Consider the following 27,053-nt stretch of genomic DNA (forward strand, 5'->3'; position numbering starts at 1 on the left):
CTGGTTGCTTTCTTTTGATGAGCTCATGTATTTTAAAAAAGGAATTTGTCCTCCTGTAGAAAATAGGGCAAGATTTCCAGCATTGTATCTGAGACTCATTACTGTTCTACTTTTAAAAATTATTCCATAGGACAAGGGTGTTGTTGGCAGCCAGCATTTTTTATTGCCTATCCCCAATTGCCCTTGAAAACAATGGTGAGCCATTTTCTTGAATTGCTACAGTCCATGTGTTGTAGGAAAACCTATGATTCTTTTCTAAAAACTAGCAACAGAAATGTCGTAGCAAGATAATTACTTGTGTTTCATCAAATGTAGATGGGGGGGGGGGGGGGGGTGCGGGGGCGGTGTTTAATGATAGCTTCTGTTATCAAGTCTGTGCAAGGAAATAGATTTAAAACTTTTATCAAAGCTTAAAATAAAGCAGTCCCCATAATTCATTGTATCAATGCCTGACAGGATGCAAGATTTCAAATGATTGCTTTATGTTGGTTCATTTGAATCATACCTGGAAAGTCCCAGCATTAGTTACTAATCTGTTCCAAGTTAGTTGATCTCAGCAGTAGAAACATCAAAATTAAGCTTGATCTAGTGCAGCAAAATGGATGGAAAGAAGGGGCCAAGATTTCTGTGGCTGAGTCCGCAGAAATCTCCAAGATTAAGCAATTTAAAATGAAAGTTTGAGTTGGCCAGTATCAAATTAACATTATACTGGAATTAACGTGTTTCCTTCTACAGTTGCGTCAACTGATTAAACTATTGTTCTCATATATAACAGTTGGACATTTGTGTATAATGGGCTGATTTTCACTCCTGAGGCAGGTAGTGCAAGTTGGGAAATTTCTAGCTCAATGTATCTGTCTGGGGTTTAAAAGTTTACTTATTATCGCAAGTAAGGCTTACATTAATGCTGCAATGAAGTTACTGTGAAATTCCCCTAGTCAACACTCTCCGGCGCCTGTTTGGTCAATGCAGCTAACCAGCATGTCTTTCCAACTGGGAGGAAGCCGGAGTACCCGGAGGAAACTCATGCAGCCACTGGGAGAACGTGCAAATGTCACACAGACAGTGACCCAAACCGGAAATTGAACCCGGGTCTCTGGCGCTGAGAGGCAGTACTGCTAACCACTGTGCCACCCACTTGATGGGAGCAATGCTCCATCAGATTTTTACTCGGTAAAGAGGGAGTGCAGGATAGGCTACGTGTACAGATCAGGAGCTGCCGTGTGCTGAAGTGCACTATTTAGAAGATCCATTCTGGTTCTGTGGGACTTAGTGCCAGTTGTTTTGTTAAATATTAGATCCTCTAGCCCTCACCCTCCACACTTCACCCCCATGCTACCTCCATGCTGCCAAGCCAGCCTGTGCACCCTACTTCCATGATCTTTAAAACCCCCCATATCAACTTAATGTCAACCCATTCTTCCCGCCCATCACCCTCCACGCCATTTCACCCACAATGGGCAGATTTCAGGAGCCACATTGAGACAAAACAAAATAAAGGTGCGATATCTATTACAGGCTTTATCGTAGGAAGAAAAATCTCTCATTTATGAAAGTCCATTCAAAGCTTAAAAGAATTGCAGAAGTGTTACAGCATGGAAGGGGATTATTCAGGCCACCATGATTGCAAACTTATATTTATAATTCCATAGCAAGGACAGCTAACCCTTTGATTACCTCTGTGATCTATTTATCAGACTATGACTTTGAGGACCCCTGCTTGGACAGTTGGATTTTGTGTGAAGCAATGATTTCATGATTATGCTTGGTCTAAAGTTATTGTAGCTAATGCTATTATAGCTGCCACAATAGATTTCTTCCAACTCTGACACATGCAGATTGTTTCTGAATTTTTCAAAGACTGGGGATTTGTATGAACTTCACAGTCTTACGGTTCTGCATACCTTTAAGTTTATTTATTGATGTCACAAGTAGGATTACATTAACACTGCAAAAAAGTTACTGGGAAAATCACCTTGTCACCACACTCCAGCACCTGTTCAGGTACACTGAGGGAGAATTTAGCATGGCCAAAACACCTAACCAATACATCTTTTGGACTGTGGGAGGAAACTGGAGCACTCAGAAGAAACCCACGCAGACACTGGGAGAATGTGCATACTCCACACAGGCAGTGACCCAAGCTGGGAATTAACTTGGGTCCCTGGCACAGAGGCAGCAGTGCTAACCACTGTGCTGCCCGTCTTCTCTGTCCTTCACAAATCTTTGTCTTCTCTATAAGTTAGTGACTCCCACAGTTGTGGGTTAAGGCTCTTCCTGTGGTGAAAATGGGATCTCTTTGAACTCAGCCGTGTATTCAAATCGACCGGCAGATTGCGGGTTTCCCTCGTGTGAATCATGCCCTGCCCCCTTTTCCCCCATAGGCGAAAATGGGAACTGCTCGAAATGGGAACAGAACTTCTGGGTCCAACATTTTTTTGAAGCACTGTGGAGTTGTCCTGACTCTGCGAAAATCAAGCTGATATTGAAGTGTTCATACATGCTAGCATGAGCTGCTAATACTCCAAGGTGTGGAATAAATAGTTACTTGTGGTCTATATTAAATCAAAGTGCTTCAATTGCTGTTTTTTGGAAATTGCATATTTGATTATTGTATGAGTCAAAATACCTGATGGCTGTGAAATTTGGAGCCACTATCACATCCATTTATTGAGCTTTCTATTTCCTGCCGTAAAAAGACTATACAGAACAATAAACACTCGCTGAAAATATTCAGCGCAGACACCTTCCAGTCAACTGTTATCTATTTGTGAATAGAGTTCTATTATTGGAAGTAGATTGCATGTCCACTGTCTTGTCCACTGAAGTGTGACATTGAAAAATCAGGAAAATTAAAACCTTTGAGGACAGGGAAAGGGCCTAATACACAAGCACAGAAATTGAATTGTCTTCTAAATTGTATATTTTTTTGTTGGAGATGTAACAATATAATGCATTCGTGATCACAAAGCAATTGGGTAAATTTGCTACTATGCAACATTAAGTATTATGTAGTTACAGTAGTCAATGAGAGATCCATAAAAGTTTCCATTTTAACATTGTGTATTAGTCTATCTGGTTCTTTTTCTTGCCAAAGCTACATAAGCCTCTAGGCATCAGTTGAAATGTAGAAAAATCCAAAGCTGCAAAATGTTAATCAATTATCGGTGTTGATCCTCGACAGCTAACTCAGATGAATAGGGTCAGTTCCTTTAAATAGAAATTGCAATTTTCAATGAAATAGCTTTAAGTGAACCTTGCTGTCATGCCCACATGTCCATCCTTAGCATGTTGCAATGTCTAGTGATGCCCAATGTAAACTGAAGCAACAACGCCTCTTCCAAGTAGCCACATTACAGTCCTTTGGACTCAACATTGACTTCAGCAACTTCAGATTGTGAACGTTCCCTTCCATCTTGACCCTCTTTTTGTTTTTTTTTGTTTCTATGGTTTGCACCAATACAAACCCCATCTCTCCCCAACAGAACCATCTGTCCCTTGTTTTTCAGTTTTGCTCCATGAGCACTGACCTTTGCTCTCGTATTAACACATTCTGCTATCTTATCTTTATGCCACTATTAGCATTTGTTCTGTCCTTAGTGCCATCTTTAATCCCCTTTTGTTTTATGTCTGTGACGTCTTTGTCCATTTCTCCTTAGCTCCGAACTATCATTGACCTTCTATTCTGCCCCACCTCCTCCAACCACTTCTTCAACTATATCGTTAATTACATTTCTGTTTTTCTTATGATTTCTATCCCTCTGATTTCTATGATTCTATAATTCTGTTCAGTTTTGTGGAAGAGGCATAAAGACTTGAAATGTTAACTTTGTTTCTCTCTCCTCAGATGCTGCCAGACCTGCTGAGTTTATCCAGCATTTTCTGGTTTTTTGTTTACATGCTAAGCTATTAAAAACTTGTTGCTTGCAGCATCAATGCAGCAATGACATTTGGATGAAGCACTTATTTATACTAGCTCGAGCAAAATTTCCTCAATGAATTCAATAATTTCTGCTTTTCTTACAGGTTAACAGACCACCAGCAAAACTTAATCTACTCACATGTCAGGTGAAAGCAAATCCGGAAGAGAGAAAATGTTTTGATCTTATATCACGTATGTTTTCTTTCAACCTAATGAATTACTTATTTATCAGGTTCAAGGAAATTACTTCCATAGATGGGGAATTAAATTTAGTTCACCAAACAATAACTGCTTAGAACATGTTGGAAACATAAATGCTCCTATATTGACCATAAATTTGAAGGGATAAGATACTTCTGTAATTGTTGATTGAAGATTTTTATGCTTAAAAATTAACTACATATTTTAACAAACTTAAAATATTCAAATCCTAGTTGATCTCCCAAGCTGATACTCATGCAGTATTGAAGTTAAAAAAAAATTCAGATCAAGCTAACTCAGAAATCAGAGAATACCTCAACCAAAAAGTGGAAATGGAAGGGTGTGAGGATAAAGATGGGGAAAGAGCAGGTAGTAGAAGCAGGAAGAGGAAGGGGATAGGCAATCTGAAGGCAAAGAAGAATTTGGAGGATGTGGAAAATAGTGCTTCAAAATTACCAGAAGGGTATGGCAGCAAATTCTTTAGCAAGAAGTCTCACACCAGGTTAGAGTCCAACAGGTTTCTTTGTAGGACAAGCCACAAGCTTTTGGAGTGCTGCTTTTTCATCAAGTGAGTGGAGATTCTGTTCACAAACAGGGCACATGTAGACGCAAACTCAATTTACAAAATAATGGTTGGAATGCTTGCCTTTACTGGTAATTAAGTCTTAAAAGTACAGACAATGTGAGTGGAAAGAGGGTTAAGCACAGGTTAAAGAGATGTGTATTGCCTCCAGACAGGACAGTTAGACAGATCTTGCAAGCCCAGGCAAGTTATTGGGGCGGGGGGGGGGGGGGGGGGGGTGCGGCGGGTGGCAGTGGTTACAGATAGTGTGACGTGAACCCAAGATCCCGGTTGATTCTAAAGAAGCTGCTGGCGCCAAGTGAGAGGATCTCCAAGAAGGTCGCGCACATCAACACAGACATCAAGTTTCTACGAAGATGCAAGAAAGCAGATAAGATATCAAATGGCCTCAACTGGGATCTTGGGTTCATGTCACACTTTTTGTAATCCCCACGACTTGCCTGGGCTTGCAAAATCTCACTGACTGTCCTGGCTGGAGACAATACACATCTCTTTAATCTGTGCTTAACCCCCTCTCCACTCACATTGTCTGTACCTTTAAGTCTTGATTACCTGTAAAGACTTGCATTCCAACCATTATTTTGTAAACTGAGTTTGTGTCTTTATATGCCCTGTTTGTGAACAGAACTCTCACTCACCTGATGAAGGAGCAATTCTCCAAAAGCTTGTGATTTATGCTACCAAATAAATCTGTTGGTCTTTAACCTAGTGTTGTGATACTTCTTATTGTATTTATCCCAGTCTAACGCCAGCATTTCCACAGCATAGCAAATTCTTTCCCAGGGGATCGAGTAAAGTTGAATACATTTTCTATGTTGCTTGTAAGTACAAGTGGTTTGGAGAAGCATCAGGGATTTTATAATGAAGGTTTTCCATAAAATTGAATTGGCGCAAATTTTAAGGATTCCTGATATTCCTTAATTTTTTTGTTAATGTCACTTAAAGTCTGTCTTTTAGGACTCAAAATTACATAAAAGTGAATTGCTGATTTGCAACTAATGATTTGACTGTTAAATTTGCAATGCATCTTTTGTCAATCTATAGATGACAGAACATACCATTTTCAAGTGGATGATGAACAGGAATGCCAAGTGTAAGTTTTAAAACTACTTATGTTAATTGCTTAAGAAGACTAGCTTGATAGAAATGGCTCTAGCAAATAATCATTTCTATATCGTGAGCCTGCCTCCACTTGGCCAGGTTAGCCTGAGCTGATTTTTACGGTCATCAGCCTGTTGATTGGTTTGGGCAGGACTGGTGCCCCGACCTATGAGAATGTTCCGCCTCCAAGAAGTGTTGACCCATAAAATGGCTGGTAACTCCCTAGTCACAGTAGCACTACTGGGAGCTGTGGTTTATATATAGGAAACTATGCGGCTGGATTAGAAGGTGAGCAGGCGATTTTGCTGTTGCCAGTCTGGCAGGCCTGAACAAAGTGGGTGGAGCACTGGGTTTGGGGTTAGAAAGCATAGGAAATGGGAGCAAGAGTACACCATGCAGCCCATCAAATCTGCTCCGCCATTCAGTATGATCATGGTTGATCTTGGGTTTCAACTTCAACTTTCCTGCCCTTGATTCTCCGAGATATGAAAATTCTTGTCTGCCCCGGCTTTAAACCTATTCAGTGATGGATCATACACAACAATGGGAAGTAGAGAATTCCAAAGATTCACAGCACTTTGAGTGAAGTAATTTCTCCTCATTCCAATCCTAAATAATGGGGTTCTTATCCTTCAACCATGCCCCTGTTTTAGATTCACTGACCATCAGAAACTATCTCAATTTCTACTCCATCAAGCCTCTTTAGAATTTTGTAGATTTCAATGAGATCACCTCCCATTGTTCTAAATGCCAAAGAATGTAGGCACAGGATCACTCCCTCGCCATAGGGACCAGTTTGGTGAGCCTTCATTGTACCACCTCCAATGCAAGTATATACTTTCTTAAATGTGGAGACTAAAACTGTTTACAATATTCCAGGTGTGGTCCCACTGACGCCCTGTACAATTGTACTAAGATTTATTTATTCTTGTTCTCCAATACCCTTGCAATGAAAACTGGATGTCATTTCCCTTCTAACCGCACCTGTATGTTAACTTTGTGCTCATTATACAAGCACACCCAAGTCTCTTTGACCATCAGCACTTACAAGTTTCACACTTAAAAACAAATCAGTTTTTCGATTCTAATGACCAAAGTGAATAACTTCACATTCTTAACATTATAATTCATCTGCCATCTTGTTGCCCACTCATTTCACCTGTCTGTATCTCTCTGCAGCCTCTATGTCCTCTCCAGAGTTTTTTGCCTAGCTTGTATTATGAGAAAACTTAGATACATTACAAGCTTCTCTTCTTATAAGTCATTAATATAGATCGTAGATGGCTGTTGTCCCAGCACTGATTGTGGCATTCCACTGTTCAGTGTCTGCCAACTTTAAAAAGTCCAATTTTTGTCTATTCTGCTTTTTAACCATTAACTAATACTTTGACTGTGCTAATATATTACCTCCAACTTCATGAGCCTTTATCTGGCCTATTAACTTGTTGTGTGACACGTTATCAAATGCCTTTTAGAAATTCAGGTCTATTACATCTACTGGTTGCACTTTGTCTACCCTGTTACATTCTCAAAAAACTTGTAATAAATTTGTCAAAACTGTATTTCCTTTTAGTCAAACCATATTAACTTATTGTATTTATACAATGCTTTTCTAAATACATTGTCAAGACTTTCTTAATAGGTTCCAACATTTTGCCAACAATTGATGTTGGGCTAAGTGACTTGTAGTTCACTAGTTTTCAAGAATTGAGGGAAATAGAAAACATTGTTACATTTACGAACTTCCACTCTGATGGGACCATTCCAAAATCTGAAGAATTCAGGAAAATCATGGTTAGAGCATCATTATCTCTGCAGCTATTTCTTTTAGAACCTTACATTGTGGGCCATTAGGTCACTGGGATTTGTCAGATTTTAGTCCCTTAATTTTCTGCAATATTTTTTATTTGACATTAATTTCCTTAATTTATTCACATTTCCTAGTCTTTGGACTACTCTCTGTTTCTGGTATGAAACTTGTGTCTTTATGTGAATTTTTTTTGTTCCCACCTTCCGAGCTACAGCCTGGCCTGGTGGTGCGGGAAAGGAGGGGGCATGTTGTCTTTTGGATCAATCTGATCAGCAACTTCTAAACCTGTTTCAATGTTATCAATCTATAAATGAATAATTATAATAATAAATATTAACATTATTATGATTTAACAAAGGGTGAATGGGTTCCTTTGCAACAACTAGATAGTTCAAACCTGGGCTTGTCATGCTGGAGATTACGTTTTTGTGGATGACCCTGTTTCCAGATTCTCAAATTCAGTTTATTGGCATGACCTCTTCTCTATATACCACAATCTATAGAATCCCTACTGTGCCATTCAGCCCATCGAGCCTGCACTGACAACAATCCCATTTAGGTTCTATCTCCACAACCCCACGTATTTACCCTACTTTACCCCCTGACATTCAGGGACAATCCACCTAACCTGCACATCTTTGGACTGTGGGAGGAAACCCAAGGCCGGAATTGAACCTGGGTCCTTGGCATTGTGAGACAGCAGTGCTAACCATTGTGCCACCATGCTACCCTCAATCAGTATTTGTGATCTGGGTTCTAAAAGGTTGGCATGTAGTTTAAAGTTGAAAAGTAGTTTAAAGTTGAAAAGAACTGATTTGTAAGAGGACATGGAAATTTCTCCGTCTATGGAATGATCTCCTTCCTAACTGACAATTGCATTTAAGAATACAGCCTCTTTGGTATAATTGGCAACCCAGAAGTTAGATTTTAGGGCAGATAGCTTCAGATGAGTTTGAATTAATGTATTTTAATAAGGCAGTATTGTTTAGTTCAACTTGTTATTTGACAATGTTTGCACATTGCTATTCAGATTGCTGTAAAACCTTTCTGACACTTTATAAAATTAAATTGTGACCACAGATCCAATGATTTACAAAATGTATTAAGTGGAATTCTTCTGCACTGGCAATTTGGGAACACATTTATGGTTTAAGGTGCCTACAGAACGAAAAACACCCCAATCATGCAGTGCTGGGCAAATGGCAACCATGGTCTCAATTGTGGTTTCTAACTACTGCAACCTGCTGAAGTAATGATAGTGTTTATGGTCCAAAGTTATTAACAAGCTAAATTCAACTCTGTGATTTTGTATATTTAAATGTTAGGTGCAATTTTTCCCTGAATTAAAGAAGCTTAACAGAGAAGTTCATTTGAAGCAAAAGAACAGTTATTCAGTAAAGATAGTTTGAGTTGCTTCATTATTTTGCTCCTTCTATTTGAGCAGCTTTTATTTTATAAATCCATTTTATAATTATCATTGTACTACATTGAATTTGCCAAGAGTGGCATGCTGAGTTTACTTATGTGATCTAAAAGTTCTTTTTTGGATATTAATGAAACCTGGAGTACTCCAGTGTTCAAGGCCTTAAAAATATGTGCAGCCCTTTTTGTCTTTTTTATTGAAGTATAGGCTTATTAGCTAATCACAAGCATCAAAGGTCCCGTGATGATTCATTGATCTATCCAGTGTTTAGCCAAGCCATATACTCCAATGCTCAATTCGTGGTCTCTGTTAGTTAGCTAATCTCAACTGAGATAGTGTTGGGGCTCCACAATTGTACCCAATTCCTTTGTGGTTGGAAAATGAAAATTGGCAAGCTTCCCTACTTTTGGTTGCCAGCACAGCCGAATGTATACGTGGGTAGACACCAGATGAAATCATTCACACATACTTGAACCGTAACGTAACAGCCATGACATAACAGGCTACAAGATGAAGGCGTGTAAAATTGCTGGCACCAATATACCCTTCCCTGATGAGTTCAGTGCATTCTATGCCCATTTTGAGCAAGAGGTCAGCGAGAGCATGTACTCCACTGGAAGCTTTGGACAAAACTGTATTCACGTTCAAGACATCAGTGCAGCCTTTTCTAAGGTCAACCCATGGAAGGCAACTGGCAGGGATATTTGCAGACATACTCAACCTCTCTTTACAACAATCTGAGGTCCCTATCTGCTTCGAGAAGATAACCATCATCCCTGTACTCAAAGAAAAGTCAGGCAGTGTACTGTAATGACTGTTGTCTGCTGGCTCTGACATTCATCATTATGAAGTGCTTAGAAAGATTAGTAATGGCATGAATCAATTTCAATCTCCCAGATCGCCTACCGCCTCAACAGGTCCACAGCAGATGCCATCTCCTTGACCTGGCACTCAACCCTTGAACGCCTAAATAACAAAGACACCTATGTTAGACTCGTATTTATTGACTACAGCTCAGCCTTCACCATTTTTCTATGAAAATGATCTCCAAATTCCGTGGCTTGGGGTTTTGTCTATATAGCGCGCAAGAGACAATACTTTTTACTGTATAGTAATACATGTGACAATAATAAATCATCATCTTACCTGTCCAATTGACATTGATTCAGGCTACCATTGACAAAAACTTGGAAAAATTAATGATGATTAACAAAGAAATGGAGGTGATCATCTAAAAGTAAGATCCAAGCAGCCACATATTATTCAAAATTTCACAATTCATACCATGACTCAAGCAACAGAAATCTTAAAGGAATGGAAATGTGCAGTGTTGACAATTACAGCTTCAAGTACTTGGAAACAAAAGATTTTGCTAGTGTAGAAATAGAGTTCAAGGTGGATGGAAACAGGCACAATAAAATTATCATCCCATACTGAGTTGATTGCTCTGAAACCATTGCAAAGAAGCACATATCTACAGCTTTTTTAAGAACCATGTGAGTAAGGAATGATAGATCAAAAGCATTATATGTAGCAGGTGCAATAAAAGAGCTCATCTTTTCCTCTGGCCTAATGCCAAATGCAAAGACCAAGCACTAACCAAATCAAATATCAGATTATTTGTGACCAACAGTTCAAAATTCAAAGGGATCTTGGGCATCATGGGTGACTTAAGCTGCTATTCTGAGAAGCCAAAACAGGATAATTAGAAAAAAATCCTGGGCGGGAGAAAGTTATGAATCAATATGGTCAGTGGAAAAGGCAAGATTAAAAAAAATAAGCAAGATAATCAACAACTAACTTTGCAGGAAAATAGGAAAAATATTCTGGGATTGCCAACAGTTATGAATACTCTCTCTCCTGTAGAAGGTGACCTGAAATTCTTGAATGAAAACTTGAAATCAGTCTAGTGTCTTTGTTGTATCAGAATACTTCAAAATCTAAATTCATTCAAAACCAATCAGGGTGGAATAGTTATCCAAGTAGTAAATTGCCTCCCCATGGATGAAAAACTGCAAACAAAACACAGATTTCGTCATTGGCTGATTTAAGTAATTAATAATAAAAATAAAACCAAAGGGACCACTGAGCATTGATGTAGGCATTGGATTTGGACCCAGTAAAAGGAATCCATCCAAATCCTTCAGGGGATCTGGTTTAGTGGGATAATCACTAGACTATTAATCCAGAAACTCAGCTAATGTTCTGGGGTCCTGGGTTTGAATCCCACCATGGCAGATGGTGGAATCTGAATTCAATAAAAAAAATCTGGAATTAAGAATCTGCTGGTGATTATGAAATCATTGGTGATTATTAGAAAAACGCATCTGGTTCACTAATATTCTTTAGGGAAAATCAGCTGTTCTTACTTGATCTGGCCTACGTGCGACTTCAGAGCCACAGCAATGTGGTGACCTCTCAACTGACCTCTGAAATAGCTGAGCAAGCCACTCAGTTCCAGGGTCACTCAGGATGGGCATCAAATGCTGGCCCAACAATGACGTCCATGTCCCATGAATGAATAAAAACAATACAGTAAAAAGAAATGGTCAGTTTTGATTCTAAACACTTGAAGCAAAGCAGTACTCAAAAACACAGAAAACGTGTGATCTGTCATATTTTTTAAAGCAAGGACACCAAACCTCTTCATTAGATTGACAGCAAGGAGAGTGGTTAAGGATATCAGACTGAACCCAGACAAAGTGTTCAACTCTGCCACCACGTTATGCAATGATATTGCATATTGATAATGATATTGACCGTCACCCAGAACATAATGAAAAATAAAATAGAAAATAACTTGTATTGTTATTTATAAATTTTGTTAAAACTCCAGATTTTCTCGAACATTAAGTAACTGTTATGATATCCTAACACTTATGTTACATATCTTATTATATTGTACTTGTAGTCTTTCAGTTCGTGTTCATGTTCTGGGACTGTGTAAATGGATTTTGAATAAATGTTTGTATTAAATGATGCATGACTCATTTGTATCCGAATAATCCCACAATTTCTTTACTGGTCCCTACAACTCTATCTTGTGTGAGCCTGGTGGTTGAATAAGGTCTTTTCAGGTCATTACCCACGCCTCTCTTGTTCACCTTGAGGATAAGCCAGGCTGAGGCTTGAAAAGAACATTGTTGAATATAGTGTCGTCAAATACTAGAGTGTGCTTATTCCATGTTACATTGTATCCAACAAATGAGGAAAGAGGAGGAAAATAGCTGAAAAGTAGTACTAACACCATCAAGAAGTTGGAAGCTTATGGTATCTTAGTACTCGAGCATCTCTAGTACTTTATGTCAAAATTTCTAGGACATGGATGTAGTGTTTTAATTGTAATCATAATCTTGTATAAAAATACTTCCTGTTCAGTTCTATATGTCTGAAATATATCCCATTTTCCATTCTTCAGTTGGATGTCCGTTTTGCAGAACAGTAAAGAAGAAGCTTTAAACAATGCTTTCAAGGGAGACCATAACACAGGAGAAAATAACATTGTCCAAGAGTTAACAAAAGCAATTATTGTAGAAGTACAGCGGATGACTGGGAATGATGTTTGCTGTGACTGCGGAGCACCAGGTAATTTGTGTTAACAATTAAATGTTGCTCAGTAGGGTTGTTAAATCAAAGAAGTCAGTTCTAAGTCACTAATATCTTTCCAGTATTATGATGTTAGTGTACCTTGAAGAAATGTTTTCTTTTAAATCACGTTCTTTGCAGCGATAAGCAGTTTTAGGTTTAGAAGGGACATCAAACTGAAACAAAGTCTTTCCCTCTATCTCTGGTTTTGAAAATTCTGCTGATTTAGCTGAAAGCGAGGCTTTGATGACACAAAGATGAGTGGGAAAGCAAATTGCATGGAGGACACAAAGTTTGCAGAGAGATTTGGATAGGCTAAGTGAGTGGGCTAGGATCTGGCAGATGGTAAGTGTGAGGTTATCCATTTTGGAAGGAATAATAGTAAAATGGACTATTATTTAAACAGTGAAAAATTACAACATGCTACTGTGCAGAGGGACCTGGGGGTCCTTGTGCATGAATCTCAAACTCAGTTTGCAGGTGCAGTAGGTAATCAAGAAGGCAAATGGAATGTTGGCCTTTATTGTGAGAGGGATGGAGTATAAAAGCAGGGAGGTCATGCTGCAATTGTACAAGGTACTGGTGAGGCCGCACCTAGGGTACTGTGTACAATTTTGGTCCCCTTATTTAAGAAAGAATATATTAGCTTTGGAAAGGGTACAGAGAAGGTTCACCAGGTTGATTCCGGAGTTGAGGGGGTTAGCTTATGAGGAGAGATTGAGTAGACTGGGCCTGTACTCATTGGAGTTTAGAAGGTTGAGGGGAGATCTTATAGAGACATATAAGATTATGAAGGAGCTAGACAGGGTAGAAGCAGCAAGGTTATTTCCACTTAGAATGGAAACAAGAACTAAGGGGTATACCCTCAAAATACAGGGGAGTCAATTTAGAACACAGTTGAGGAGGAATTTCTACTCCCAGAGGGTAGTGAATCTTTGGAATTCTCTGCCCAAAGAAGCAGTAGAGGCTACCTCCTTAAATGTGTTTAAGTCACAGATAGATTTTTAACCAATAAGGGAATTAGGGGTCCCTGACCACTGGCTGAATTAGTTAGTCTAAGGAGTATGACTGTTTCCTGAAACAGTGTCCAGGTAACTCTCCCCCTCCCTGATGTGTCGCAGTGTCAGAAGCTCAGAATCTAGTTCATCAACCTTGAGCCGGAGTTCCTCAAGCACCCAACACTTACTGCAGACATGCTGACTGGGAATCATGTTGGGGTCAACCAGCTCCCACATCATGCAAGAACAGCACATCACATGACCCTCCATCCTTAATCACTTAGTTTAAATTTTTACAAACTAAAAATTAATCCTACCTTGCCTCGCCCATTTCCGCCTAAGCCCGATGAGCCAAAGCCCTTTAGTTCTCCCTCTGCTACCTGCTCACTCCGCTGCCTGCTACTGACACTGTCCACTGTATAGTGCGGCCTATTTTTTTAAACCTTGCACGCTTAAAAAAACCCTTCCTGGCTCACTCCGCAGCCCACGTCTGCGTTACTTTTAAAATAACTTTTAAAAAAACAGAAACCACGCGAAAAACTAAAACAAGTCACTCACTTACCTTCACATTCCTGCCACAAATTGATCCTCTTCTCAGCTTGTTCCGACAAACAATGAGCAAATAGAAATTTTGTTTGATTGGAACATTTTGGATACATTTATTAAGGGTTATACGTTATCGTGGTTGTTTTGTTTTTATTTGTATTTAATAAAAGTTATTGCTAAGTTTTCTACACATGTTAACTGTATTCATAAATAAACTTATGTTTGATAAAAGCTCCCTAGTGGGTCATTTGAATCATACCTGAAGTGAAACGTATCATGCTTACCTTAGCCAAATTCAAAGTGCAAAACTTATAATCCAGGCGGAGTTTGTAAAACACTTTGGAGTTTCTGACCTGAATCATAACACTATTTATTTCCCATGTTTGGTTTTGACTACACATTATAATTTTTATATCCTTTATTTTAATATCCACCTGTCCTATACTATTAGAAAAAGTGATTAAGGTTGTGCAACAAAACAAGTGCTTCCGCAGTTGGGACTTAAAGTTGATAACTACATCTGAGAGGCTTTAAGTACCATGCAAAGCATACATGATGCATGCATAGAATATTTGATGCAAAAATATAACATTTTTCAAGTTTTTTTTTTGCCATAGTTTTGTTTTGAGCTGTTGGGATTCTGTGAATCCCCTGTCATTTCTTGGAGTGTAGCTTTTGATTCAGTTAGTAAATTTCTTGCATTTTGAATAACTGCCCTAAACACACTCCTGAATCTCCTACCAGAAAATACTTCCTAGTTTCATTTGACTCAAGAAATTGTCTTGTTCTCATATTGTTGCTACACTGTAGGAAAGTGGAGTATTTTCAATACTGATGGAATCTTGTGTTTTCATGTGAGTTTTGAAGCACCAATATCTACTTTTTTTGAAGGTGAATAGTCTGTGGGCATCCCAGTGCTAAAAGGATAGGTAGATTGTTAACCACATTGTACAGTATAATCATCTTCCAGCATAGAGATTTAGAGAGGGAGTTTAAGGACCACTGTGCTTCAGTATCTCTGTCAGGAACTCCGTAATAGTATTTGTAAGGCTTCGACTTAGAGAAATACTTATTTATTGAGCAACAGTTTAAAATTTACAGTTGTACAGAATATCCTTGGTAGATCTGTCCTTGGGAAGTTGATTGCTGAAACAAGAGCAATTAAGCACCAATAGGAACACAGTTTTGCACATCTCAGCTGGTAATGATGGTAACTGAGGGGAAACATGAGCAAGTTTTTGGTTCTGATCAGTGAAAGGATAAAATATTATCTTAAGTAATAGAATTAAGCTTAAAGATGGTCGACACAATAATGGCATAATAAACATCAGTTAATTTGAATTCAAGATGAAAAGGGATGGAGCAGTGCTATATGTACAACACCTGCGTTATCTGATATTGTAAATTCTTTTTGGATGTTCTCCCTCTTCAAGTCTGCTATCATCGCCCTTCTCAAAAAATCAACACTTGGCCCCATCAACCTTGCAACGACCATCTGATCTTCCACCTACTTTTCCTGTCCTAAGTCTTGAAGTGATCTGTTGCCTTCCAAATCAATTCCCATTTTTCCAGGAACTCCATGTTTGAATCCCTCCAAACAGCTTTCCACTCCCACCATAATAATGAAACAGCTCAAATTCACAAATGACACCCTTTGTGACTGTGAGAAAAGTAAACTTTCCATTTTTGGCCTTCTCGACCTGTCTCCAATCTTTGACATGGTTAACCACATATCCTTCTCCAACACCTCTCCACTGTCATCCAATCACTGGTAGGCCAACATTTATTGTCCATCTTTAATTTCCCTTGAGAAGCACCATTGGTGGCTGTGCCTTAATTTGCCTGGCCCCCAACCTCTGAAATACCTTTTCTACACCCCCCCCCAACACACATACAACCGCCTTTTCTTCTTTAGACCCTCTTTAAAACCTGTCTCTGTAGATCCTTAAAGTGGAAGCTTATGTGGGAGAAATTATTAAAAAGGAAAATGGGATTCTGGGTTTTAATCATCTCAGCATTGAATATAAAACAAGGAATTTAAATTTATAGAGTACACTAATTTGGTCACAGTGTTTTGGAACAACTATGGTTGCGGAAAGTATATCGAAAGGACACATGAGAATGATGCTTGGAATAAGGTTTTGTCAATATTCCCTCAGTTATATAGGAATTGCTGTGAAGAGGGCAGAGTTGCTATGCAGAAGTAGTTGTTCTTTAAGAAGCACATATGCGGCCATGCAGAAATCTTAAAGGGATTGGGAAAGTCAAGAAATGGGCCATGCTTTGCAAAGGGAAATGAAAGGGACCATCTGAAAAAAAATTAAATCATTTGATTTTTTTCCCCAGTGGGATAAGAGATGGGAACTAATAGAGGTGTTCAAAATCTTGAGTAGTTTTGAGAAGATAGATAAAATAAAAGAAAAATACTGCAGATGTTGGAGATTTGAAATAAAAACAAAGTGCTGGAAAAAATCAGCAGGTCTGGCAGCATCAGAAACAGAACTGGCATGTTGAGCTCAACTGAAATCGGAACTGAAATGTCTTACTTGCAGTGGCTATTGAAGCAGAGCCTGTCTCTTATATTAGAAGGAAATTAGATAACTCGTTGAAAAGAAAAATCTTAGAAATTAGAGGGAAAGGAAAATTAGATGGTATTAAGTAGACAGTTCCAGTTGAAGGGCTAGCACAAGCAGGATGGACAAAATAGTCTATGTACCATTAGTTCTATGATTGTGTGAGCATTTTATTCAACAAACATCTGATTATTATTACATCCATTAAAACTTATAAGTTGGTTGCTTAATTGCAGACATTCTCATCAATTATTTTGTCAATTTAGAATGTTTGACATGGACTCTTCAGCAAAACCAGCCTTCAGAAAAAAAAAAGCAAGATCTACAGAGGTGTGCAGTTTCAAGTTAAAGATTGGAAATGTAATTGACAACATATTGTCATGAAATTGTCAGAAGGGAAAATTGTCTTTACTGTAGCAAAATTACAGAACTTTAAACTCCGGTTAGGATTTTCCAGTCCTTCCCATTGCGAATGGCCCAGTGAAGGCAACCCTCTATGGTGGGTTCCCCAGCAATGGGATGGGCAAGCCACTCAAAACATTGCAGACATTGGCAGGACTGGATGACCTGCTGGTGGCCAATGGCGAGCCGCCTCCACCACTGGAAAACGTGCTGCGGTTCTCCATGAGTCTACTGTTTTGAAAAATAATCATTGCTATGTGACCAGTTTCCATCTTTGTATTTCAAAAGCTGTTTTGGTGAATTACTTTAATGAAATCAGTTTCACAATTTTCCTATATAGTTACATTTACAGGTAATCAATTTGGCTTGGTACTAACATCTAACAAATATGTGGGAGGAGTTTAACTATAATTCTCATGATGTCATGACATGGAGGGTATGGTTGATTTACTTTATGGTATTTACCTGCCCATCATTCTGGTAAGTTTGCAATAGCAAAGAATGACCAATTAATCTGTTTCTGATCAAATGTATCCAGGGAGTAATGTTGGGTAGAACACAGGAGAGCTCTTCTCTTTGACAAGTGTTGTGGAATCTTAACATCACCAAGCCTTAACATCGCCAAGCAGTTAGGATTATTTAACACACAATTCAGTGTTGGCACCTCTAATAATGGTTTACTCCAATGTGAATTCAGATTTATGCTCATCACCTGGCATGAGGCTTAAATCCAAACGTTTTGATACCAAGGTAAGTACAGCTGGTGGAATCAGGTTGATGTGACTGTATTCTAAGTAGAAAAAAAAGCTCTTATAAATTTCTTTGGAAAGAAAATTTCAGTGGAAATTTAATTTGTCTCAGATTTACGAAATCACTTAATCATTTTACAGCAGTCCAAAATCAATTTGTTTTTGAATCAACAGCATCAAATTGACAAGGAAGTGAGGTCTGCTAAAGTTTTTTTTTGTTGTGAAATACTGCATTAGATCCTAGAAATAATGCTTGTGCTGTTTTGAAATTGACTGGTCTGTTTTATTTAACAGACCCTACATGGTTATCTACTAATCTGGGAATTCTAACATGCATTGAATGCTCTGGAATTCATAGAGAGCTGGGGGTTCACTACTCCAGAATACAGTCCCTTACATTGGATGTATTAGGGACATCAGAACTCCTGGTAAGTCCCTTTTCAATTAATAATTATGTCTTAATCCAAACTCTGCAAACAATGGGAGGAACGGTCAATACAGATTGCTGTTCCACATCTTTTGCAGGTTAGTTAGATTATGAAGGCCAGACGTCCAATTTATCTGAGGAACATAAATGGTGGATAAAGATAAAATGGAAAAAGGAGAGAAACCATATAAGTGGGGAAGCATTCAAATGAAATGCAGTACAAGTTACACACATTGTAGTGTATGCAAAGGGAGGCAAGGTGAGGGTGACTAATCAACCCTGTCTCAGGATGCAGATTGGTTATTGAAATATTTTGAGCAGTCTTGTGTGTCCATTGTTACTCAATATTTGTTTTTTATATGTGGAGGCTACCTGGGCCTCTGCAGTTCCAGGTTGTGAAGGGCTGGATCTGTTGGTAAATGCTTTTATTTACTGCTTGTAAGCCAGAAGGAGCAAAAATGTTTTCTTCAGGGTCATTTGATCCTTCCCTCTATCCCTCATGGTGTCCAAATTACCCCCCCGTCCCCTATGCTACCATTCCTACAGCTCCCTAATTTGCCAAAAGACCACAGACAGAATTTAAAAAACTGCCTTGGGATCAAAATGAACCAAATAAAAGCGATAATAATGTTCTTTACTTGCAACAAAGAAGAATGATGCCACAACAGTTACCATACTCAGTTATGTTTCGTTTGCTCTTATAGGTTGGCAAGAAAACCTCATGAATCCCAACCGTTAGATAACTTGAATTTCTGTATCCAGCAAAGAAGTGGTAGTTAGTCACTACATCCACATCAGTTCTGAGAAATTCCAATTATATCACAGCAGGTTGGAACCTTGCCAAGCTTTATACTTTTAATTAGCTTAGCAACTTCCTCTCATGATGAAACACTGAATTCAGTGGTTATGCCCTGCCATGAATTTTACCAAGGACAGCGCACAGTAAGAAGTCTCTCAACACCGGGTTAAAGTCAAACAGGCGACTTACTTGATGAAGAAGTAGTGCTCCGAAAGCTCGTGATTCCAGTTAAACCTGTTGGACTTTAACCTGGTGTTGTGAAACTTCTTACTGTTCTGACCTGTAAGTAGGGATTCACTTGAGGCTTTGATATGTTGCAAACACAACTCCAATTCAATTACAGTGAAACCCCAATTTGAATATACTGCGATGAATCATTGGACCCTTTTTTTTTACTCAAAGATCTGCATCTTCTCCTTCCTCCTGCACTCTATTATACTGAAATTACAACTGTTGAAATTAAGAATAATCACAATCTATTTTAACTCCATTCTTTGCTGGGACCTCAAGCTTACAGCATTCCTTGTCTCTTTCAATTTTCCTTCCTCCTGCAAAACACTAGCTTTCCAAAAACTCTGTCATTGAAACACAAATTTCTGATTTTCCCAGTTAGTTTTCAACCTTGGCACCGCCTGCCTATGAACCATCACTTTCATTTTATTTTTCTTGATCAAAAATATGACAATATTGGCAGAAGATCTAGATTTCCTGCTCACTTCTTGTCAGCCGGTAGTACACAATGGCTGAGGATGCAAAAGTTGCAAAGAAATCTAACAAAACATTTTCTCATCTTACCCAAGAAATGGTTTCTGTAATTCAGTAGTACATTAGTGGCTGAATATCCCATGCACTATTTCATCTACCAAAACCAGATCAACTGCAAAACTTACCAGGATGCCACAGACAAGAGCACTTCAAAGATGGTGGGACCTATATTAAATGCCAAGGCGCTCAGCACAAACCGATACCTTGATTTAGCGCGACCCCGCTTTTTTCGCGATAACATTTTAGGGACCCCAACCATCGCATTATAACAGGGCCACACTGTATTTCAGAGAGCGTTCTTTGATTTGCTTGTGATTTTATCAGCCCCAGCACTTCAACTCATTTTGTATTCCCTTAAAGACATCCACTCAATCTTTCAATGGTGTCTAAAGTATGTGAGGAAAGCCACTTCTCTTTAACCCATCTTCTTGGTTCAAGGGCCTCCTTAAGGTCAGCGTTATATAATGTATTGTTTAAAAAAAAACCCATTTCTCTTTGCTATTCTCAGTTGAAGGTCTTGTTAAACTCAACTCAATATGTTGCCAATATGAAAAATTAACATTAAAGTCACCCAGTTTACTGATATCAGATTTTTTTCTGCTTCTTGGAGTGCAAGAAAGCAATCATTGTTATAATTTAGGATTTCACTCGCATGAGTCTACAGAATTTTGTCTTGTGACAGCCTATTATATTCTGAGATGACAAAGTCACCAAGAGGAACTTTCAAATCCATTATTTGGTTAATTGATATATAGCGATCAAGGGAATGACAAAGCTGTTCTTTTGTAAACAAAGAAGAGGAATTCTGGCTTTAAGGAGCCATTTTTATTGTGGAATACAGTTTAACCTACAGATCTGTATCTAGAGACTATAATCAAAATCCTACCTTTGGTCCATGTGATATACTGGATCATGAATACGATATATTGCCCGTTGTAGCTACCTAAAGGGTGACCACCTAAAACTTGTAGTCCAGCAACCAAAATGTAAACACAATAGTTCTTTGAAAGGAGGGACACCACACCAAAGTCATTTATGTTGTGTACAAAGAAGAAAAACATGTCCTCCTCTTCCTTCCCCTCTCTCCCCCCACCGCCCCCCCCCCCCCCCCCCCCCCCCAAAACCAGTAGACTAACCAACACTGTCAACTTGTTGAGATGATGGTACATCATGATCATGAATGGCTGCTCTAGACTGGTTACTAGTCAACATTAATAGGTTCATAGTTCTTTGAAATCTTAGATGAGCTTACCTGTGGAGGCTAAAAAAAACCTCAGTTTGGACAAGTATTTTGCCTCTTAGGTACCATTAATTCACAGAACCTTCTCTGAAACGGCATAACTGGGCAGTCAATTGAATGAAAAACTACAAAGAATAAATACCCTTACTATATGGCTCAAAAAGGTGACCCACCATTATATGCTCAGGGCAGCTATAGATGGGCATTAAATGCTAACATTATCACTGATGCTCACATATCAAGAATACACTATTGCTTTTCTAACAAACATCATAGTAATGTATTTAAAATGGAAATAATCTACTTACAATTCCACCTAAAAGGTTTAACTGGTACTGCAGGTTTATGTGACAGGTTTGTCAAACCTGCATTTGTTCTCACTGGAGTGACGGAGATTGAGAGGAGACCTGATAGAAGTCTACAAGATTATGAGAAGCATGGACAGAGTGGATAGTCAGAAGCTTTTTCCCAGGGTGGAAGAGTCAATTACCAAGGGGCATAGATTTAATGTGCGAGGGCAAGGTTTAAAGGAAATGTACGAGGCAGATTTTTTACACAGAGTAGTGGGTGCCTGGAACTCGTTGCTGGGGGAGATAGTGGACATGATGTGGGTATGCCAGCGTTGGACTGGCGTAAACACAGTAAAAAGTCTGACAACACCAGGTTTTAGTTATATAGGTTTAGTTAAATAGGTTGGACTAAAACCTGGTCTGGAGATAGTGGAAGCAGACACAGTAGTGATTTTTAAGGGGCATCTTGACAGCTACATCAATAGGATGGGAATAGGGGGATATGGTCCCCGGAAGGGTAGTGGGTTTTAGTTAAGTCGGACAGCATGGTCAGTGCAGGCTTGGGGGGCCAAAGGGCCTGTTCCTGTGCTGTAATTTTCTTTGTTCTTTGTTTACAGTGTTTTTTCCAACAGGCTGAACCCAATGGAAATCCAACACATTTTGAGATTAGATCTTACAGTCCATCCAGCAATGCATTTTGAAATGAAATCTTGCAAACCATTCAACACTTTTAATATTCATATATAATAATAGATTGGCTAAATGCATCAAAATCTAATGGGAGAAATGTTATTTTTGATAGCTAGCCAAGAACATTGGGAATGCAGCATTGAATGAGATCATGGAAGCTAGTTTGCCTTTGGATGAAACTGCTAAACCAAATCCCAATAGTGACATGTAAGTGTACAAAATTTTGCAGTTTATGGTAAGAAGCACATTTGAGTCTGGGAAGACATCAGTTTTCCTTTTATACTTTTTTTCAAGAGTGCGTTATCATTAAAAAGTGTGTTCTGCTTTTTTTCCCCAAACTGACTAACCCTACAAATAATAAGAATGGATAACTCAATAGTCAGCATCTTTTGAGAGTGATATCTTATTCTTTAAAATGCCTTTACTGCTTTTGCTTATTTTGACTCGTCTGCAAATTCGGATTGTGTTATGGACGTGATTATCTTAGTTTGGAAGGTGGGGGAGAATTGGAAATCGGGCTTCATATCTTGCTTTCCCTACTAAATTAAAAATGAAGTTGACATTTGCTCCTTATTGCATGAGGCAAATAAACAAAGGGCGCCAAAGAATTTTTCTAAATGGGATTACTGGTAGTATTGAATTTAGAATTAAACTTGATGGGTCGTTTATTAGCTTCAGAATTGAAGTTTCCATGTAGAGTTACAATAAAGGCTTGAATGTTGCAATAAAAACACCTGGCCTCAAAAGGATTGTATAATTAGTTCTGAAATAATTTCATAAGATGTTTTGAATAATTTACTTTGTCTCAATGTTAAATATAGTCCTTTTTTGATTCTAAAGTTAATTCTGGAGAAAGTTGTATTTTGCAAACTATCAGAGCTTTGCATTTATGCTCTGTGTTTTGCATTTTGAGTAGTTTCCCAAATGCTCTTTTTCTCTTGATAAGCATTGTTCATTCTTATATATTTCCGATTTTCTTCTTCGTTTAAATCGGTTACTTATAATGAAACTAGCTTAACATCACCCCATCTTTATCTCCTAAACCAGTAACATTTTGTTTTCTTTTGCTAAAGCTATTTGAGATAAAAATGGATAATCTCTTCCTCTTTGTGCTTGCGTTGAGTCCCTAATACAGTACATCAATGGCTTTTGGACTGTTCTGGCTTTGTGTATCTGCAGTGTTTATTGCTGCACTTTCAGTGGCCACTTGTTCAGCTGCATGGGCCTTAAATTCTAGAATCCCCTTCCTAATCCTTTTCACTTCCCTACCTTGCTCTCCTTTAAGTCACTCTTCAAAATCAAGCTTTTGGTCACCTGTTCTCTGTTCCTTGTTTTTAAACTTTGTCTAATAATATTCCTATGAAGCACCTTAGGATATTTTTATTTCGTTAAAGTCACTAAGTAAATGCAAGTTGTTATTATGACATTTTGCATGTCTCAAATCGTTATTCCTTATTACTTTTTTTAAAGAGCACCTTTATCATCAGTGCAAATGATGACAAGTCCCAATTTGAATGCTGGTTTACTTGGGAATTTTGTTTGACATAATTATTCCATATTTAATAAATGATCTTATTTCTTGTCACTGATATTAAAGCAGGTTTAGACGTTGGAAAAAATTCTTCTTTTGTAGGGTTGCACGGAAGGACTACATCACTGCTAAATACATAGAACGGAAATACTCAAGAAAAAAGTGTGCTGACAATGCAGCCAAACTCAGCTGTCTGTGTGATGCAATCAAGTCAAGGGACATCTTCGCATTAATTCAGGTGTATGCTGATGGTGTAGATCTCACTGATCCAATTCCTTTGGCAAATGGACATGTAAGATTTGTTTTCAGCTTTCTTTAAAAAAGTTAGAGGATATGCGTACCTATGTGAGGAATTTGAAATGGTTGAGTTTGGAGGAAAATATGGAGTCACGTAAAGAAAAATATTAAGGGAAAGAGATCCAATGCTGAAAGAGAATCATGAACAGCAGTGTAATCTGGGGCTGTGTTCCAGTCTGACTCACCTGGATAAACTATTGCTGACTGATCTCCTATAGTATTCCTCTGAGATAGCTTGTGAGTACAATAAGATTGTCATGATTAGTTGTTATGGTGAAACTGTGACTTCATCTCCCCTAAATCTCTAGGGCTACTATCAACTAAGTATGGAGAAGTGCTATTAACAAGGCACTTTGGAGTCAATTAGAGATTACCTCTGATGCTATAAGACACATGACCCTAAATCAGATGTTCCTTGTATATCCCCATCTGGTTTTGAGATTGTTCTAAATTAAAGGAGTCCAAGTGGTGACACCAATTGACCAAGTCCAGCAACAGCCAGCAAAGAATGACTGCTTTCTATTTTCCCATTGCTTTCTGAATAGTTTCCATTTATGATTGTGACATATGGGAAAATCAGTTAAGTGTGATATACTTTGCAAGTGGCAAAAAAAATTACTTGTCACAGATGTAAGAGTAGATTTTATTTTTATTCATTCTCAAGGTCTTAGGTCTTTAAATCAGCCATCATAATGAAACCGTGCTGGCAATGAAAGTGTATTGTGTCACGTATAACTAGTCAGAATTTGTAATCAATTCCTTAGTCAGAACAGAATTAATTTACTGAACATTGAAACCTGTATGATTCTGTGCTTCAATTTTGAAGCACACAGTCTGATTTGTGTATGTGGTAAATCATCAAAAGGTACTTAAGTGTTGGCAAATCACAACCTAAGTTGCACAAAACTAGGTTCTTGCTCTGAGTGCAATACGTGGTGATTTTAAAAATCATCAACAGTGAATTTGCATGCATTGTAAAATGTGTTACTCTAGTTTCTTAATTGATACAAGTTCATAGATTAACTAGTGTTTCATAACATTGTAAAACCTCATTTGAGTTTATCTATTTAAATACTTTTGCAGATAATTTCTTTTTCATATATGCTTCTAGGAACAAGGAGAAACTGCACTACATCTTGCTGTAAGATTGGTGGACAGAACATCACTCCATGTAGTTGACTTTTTAGTACAGAACAGGTCAGCACTTCATTATGAAATGTTAAAACTAGTATGATGATGAGGCTAATGGGCTTAAGGTCTGCAGAAAATTAATGCACTAACTTGCTTATCTGTTATCTTGATCACTACCCATCTGAGTGTACAGGCAACATAGTGTCAGTCTTACTCAGGATTTGTATCTTTGACTAACATATCTGGTCTAAAACTTTCATGGATGAGAATGGGGTTTGTGAACTGAAAACATTCTTGCTGATAATGCAAGCATTATTTTAAATGCTTGTTTTATATTATTAGAAGGAAATTGCCATCAGTGCAGGCCAAGCATTGTATGTGCCTCAAGTGGTTGAATATCATCTTTTGAAATATAACCCTATATATGAATTTGTTAATGTTTGGTCCAACAGTGGAAATCTTGATAAACAGACTACCAAAGGCAGTACAGCATTGCATTATTGCTGTCTGAATGATAATGTGGAATGTCTCAAGTTGCTTTTGAGGGGAAAAGCCTCCATTGAAATAGGTATGTTACTTCAAAATTATGTTTCATTTAATATTGGAAAATCCCTTCTCTGATGAGGGTGTGATTTGAAGTCCATATATAAAAAAACAAAAATGTTGCAAATGTTATTTCAAGATCTGAAAAGAGGAACAAAATAAATGTTTTAGATAGATGCCGTTTTTCAGAATTAGAAAAATGAGGCTAGTGAAAATCAAGGGAACAAAATACTTCTGCGCATTAGATGTGTTAAGTTGGGCTCAATCAATCATGGACAGTGTTACGTGTAGATCAAAGATTATTTGCATCAAATAGATTCTTAGTAGTCATGCTGATTTAAGTACACTTTTCATTTATGAATTTTCATTAAAATAATGCAATTCATCTTGATTGCTTAGATACATAATTAAAGTTATGAAGAAAGAGTTGCCAATATTTAAGCTTTTTAATTGGAACAGGGAAATCTAAGAATTATGGAAGACGACCATTGTTTCCATAGAATCCTTATGGTGCAGAAGGAGGCCATTCAACCCATTGAATCGGCACCAAAAGAGCATTTTACCCTGGCCCAATCCCTCACGCTATCCCCATAATCCTGTGCATTTACCATGGCCAAACACCCAACCTGCACATCTTTGGACTGGGGGAGGAAACTGGAGCACCTGGAGGAAACCCACACAGACACAGGAGGGTGTGCAATCTCCGTGCAGATAGTCAGCCAAGGCCAGAATCAAACCTAGGTTCCTAAAGCTGTGAGGTAGCAATGCTAGCCACTGTGCTGCCATTTTGCAAGAATGTTCCTAATAATTGGTAACAAGGTACATAGATTGTAGATTTATCACAAGAAGAATGAAGCAAAAGTTATTTTTTTGACAGCCATTTATTAGAGCAGAGCATATATCATCACGAGTAGCTATTGTGGCAGAGCCTATAACATCATTTAAAATAGAATTGTGTAAGTAGTTAAAAGGGGAAAATATAAAAGGTTGCAATTGAGACTAGGGAAATGAGTGACAGGGATAGCTTCAGTTGAGCTGAAACAGGCATGATGGTCTGAATGAGCTTGCATTTTGCTACGATTTGGTCATACATATCATGAAGTACAGTACCAGCCTGAAGCCAATTTTTAAAACAGAAGTCTATCTGTTGCATTTTTGTAGCTGCATTCCTCCCCAAAGCGTTCTTCAATAATACATGTATGTTTCCTTTTATTTGTTATATTGAATTTGCTTATGAGGATATAGCAATACAAAAATAGCCCAACTTGGGAGCTAACAGCATAAAGGTAGTTCCACTATCAGTTTGTGAAGCCATTAATATATTAATTAAAGGAAACATCAAATTGCAACTCTTGTGTGGTTTCTGCAAATGCAACATATTAAAATCACAGCATAAGTGCGTAAAGCAAAAGTTGCCAATGCATATTCAGTTTCAAAACCCTGATCT

General features: G+C 38.2%; 1 protein-coding gene across 1 annotated transcript in view; it reads left to right on the forward strand.

The window, feature by feature from the left end:
• The window catches only part of asap2a (ArfGAP with SH3 domain, ankyrin repeat and PH domain 2a), a 182,039-nt gene that overhangs the window by 129,939 nt on the left and 25,047 nt on the right, over positions 1-27,053 (forward strand). Inside the window, exons 12-19 of the mRNA XM_080192131.1 lie at positions 4,027-4,114; positions 5,751-5,799; positions 12,459-12,625; positions 18,188-18,321; positions 22,217-22,311; positions 23,738-23,927; positions 25,044-25,129; positions 25,516-25,631. Coding sequence (XP_080048257.1) covers positions 4,027-4,114; positions 5,751-5,799; positions 12,459-12,625; positions 18,188-18,321; positions 22,217-22,311; positions 23,738-23,927; positions 25,044-25,129; positions 25,516-25,631 — 925 coding nt within the window. The remainder of the gene's footprint in view (positions 1-4,026; positions 4,115-5,750; positions 5,800-12,458; positions 12,626-18,187; positions 18,322-22,216; positions 22,312-23,737; positions 23,928-25,043; positions 25,130-25,515; positions 25,632-27,053) is intronic.

The sequence above is a fragment of the Carcharhinus amblyrhynchos genome, chromosome 7 (genome assembly GCF_965287045.1).
Source record: "Carcharhinus amblyrhynchos chromosome 7, sCarAmb.v2.hapA, whole genome shotgun sequence".
Classification (NCBI taxonomy): Eukaryota; Metazoa; Chordata; class Chondrichthyes; order Carcharhiniformes; family Carcharhinidae; genus Carcharhinus; species Carcharhinus amblyrhynchos.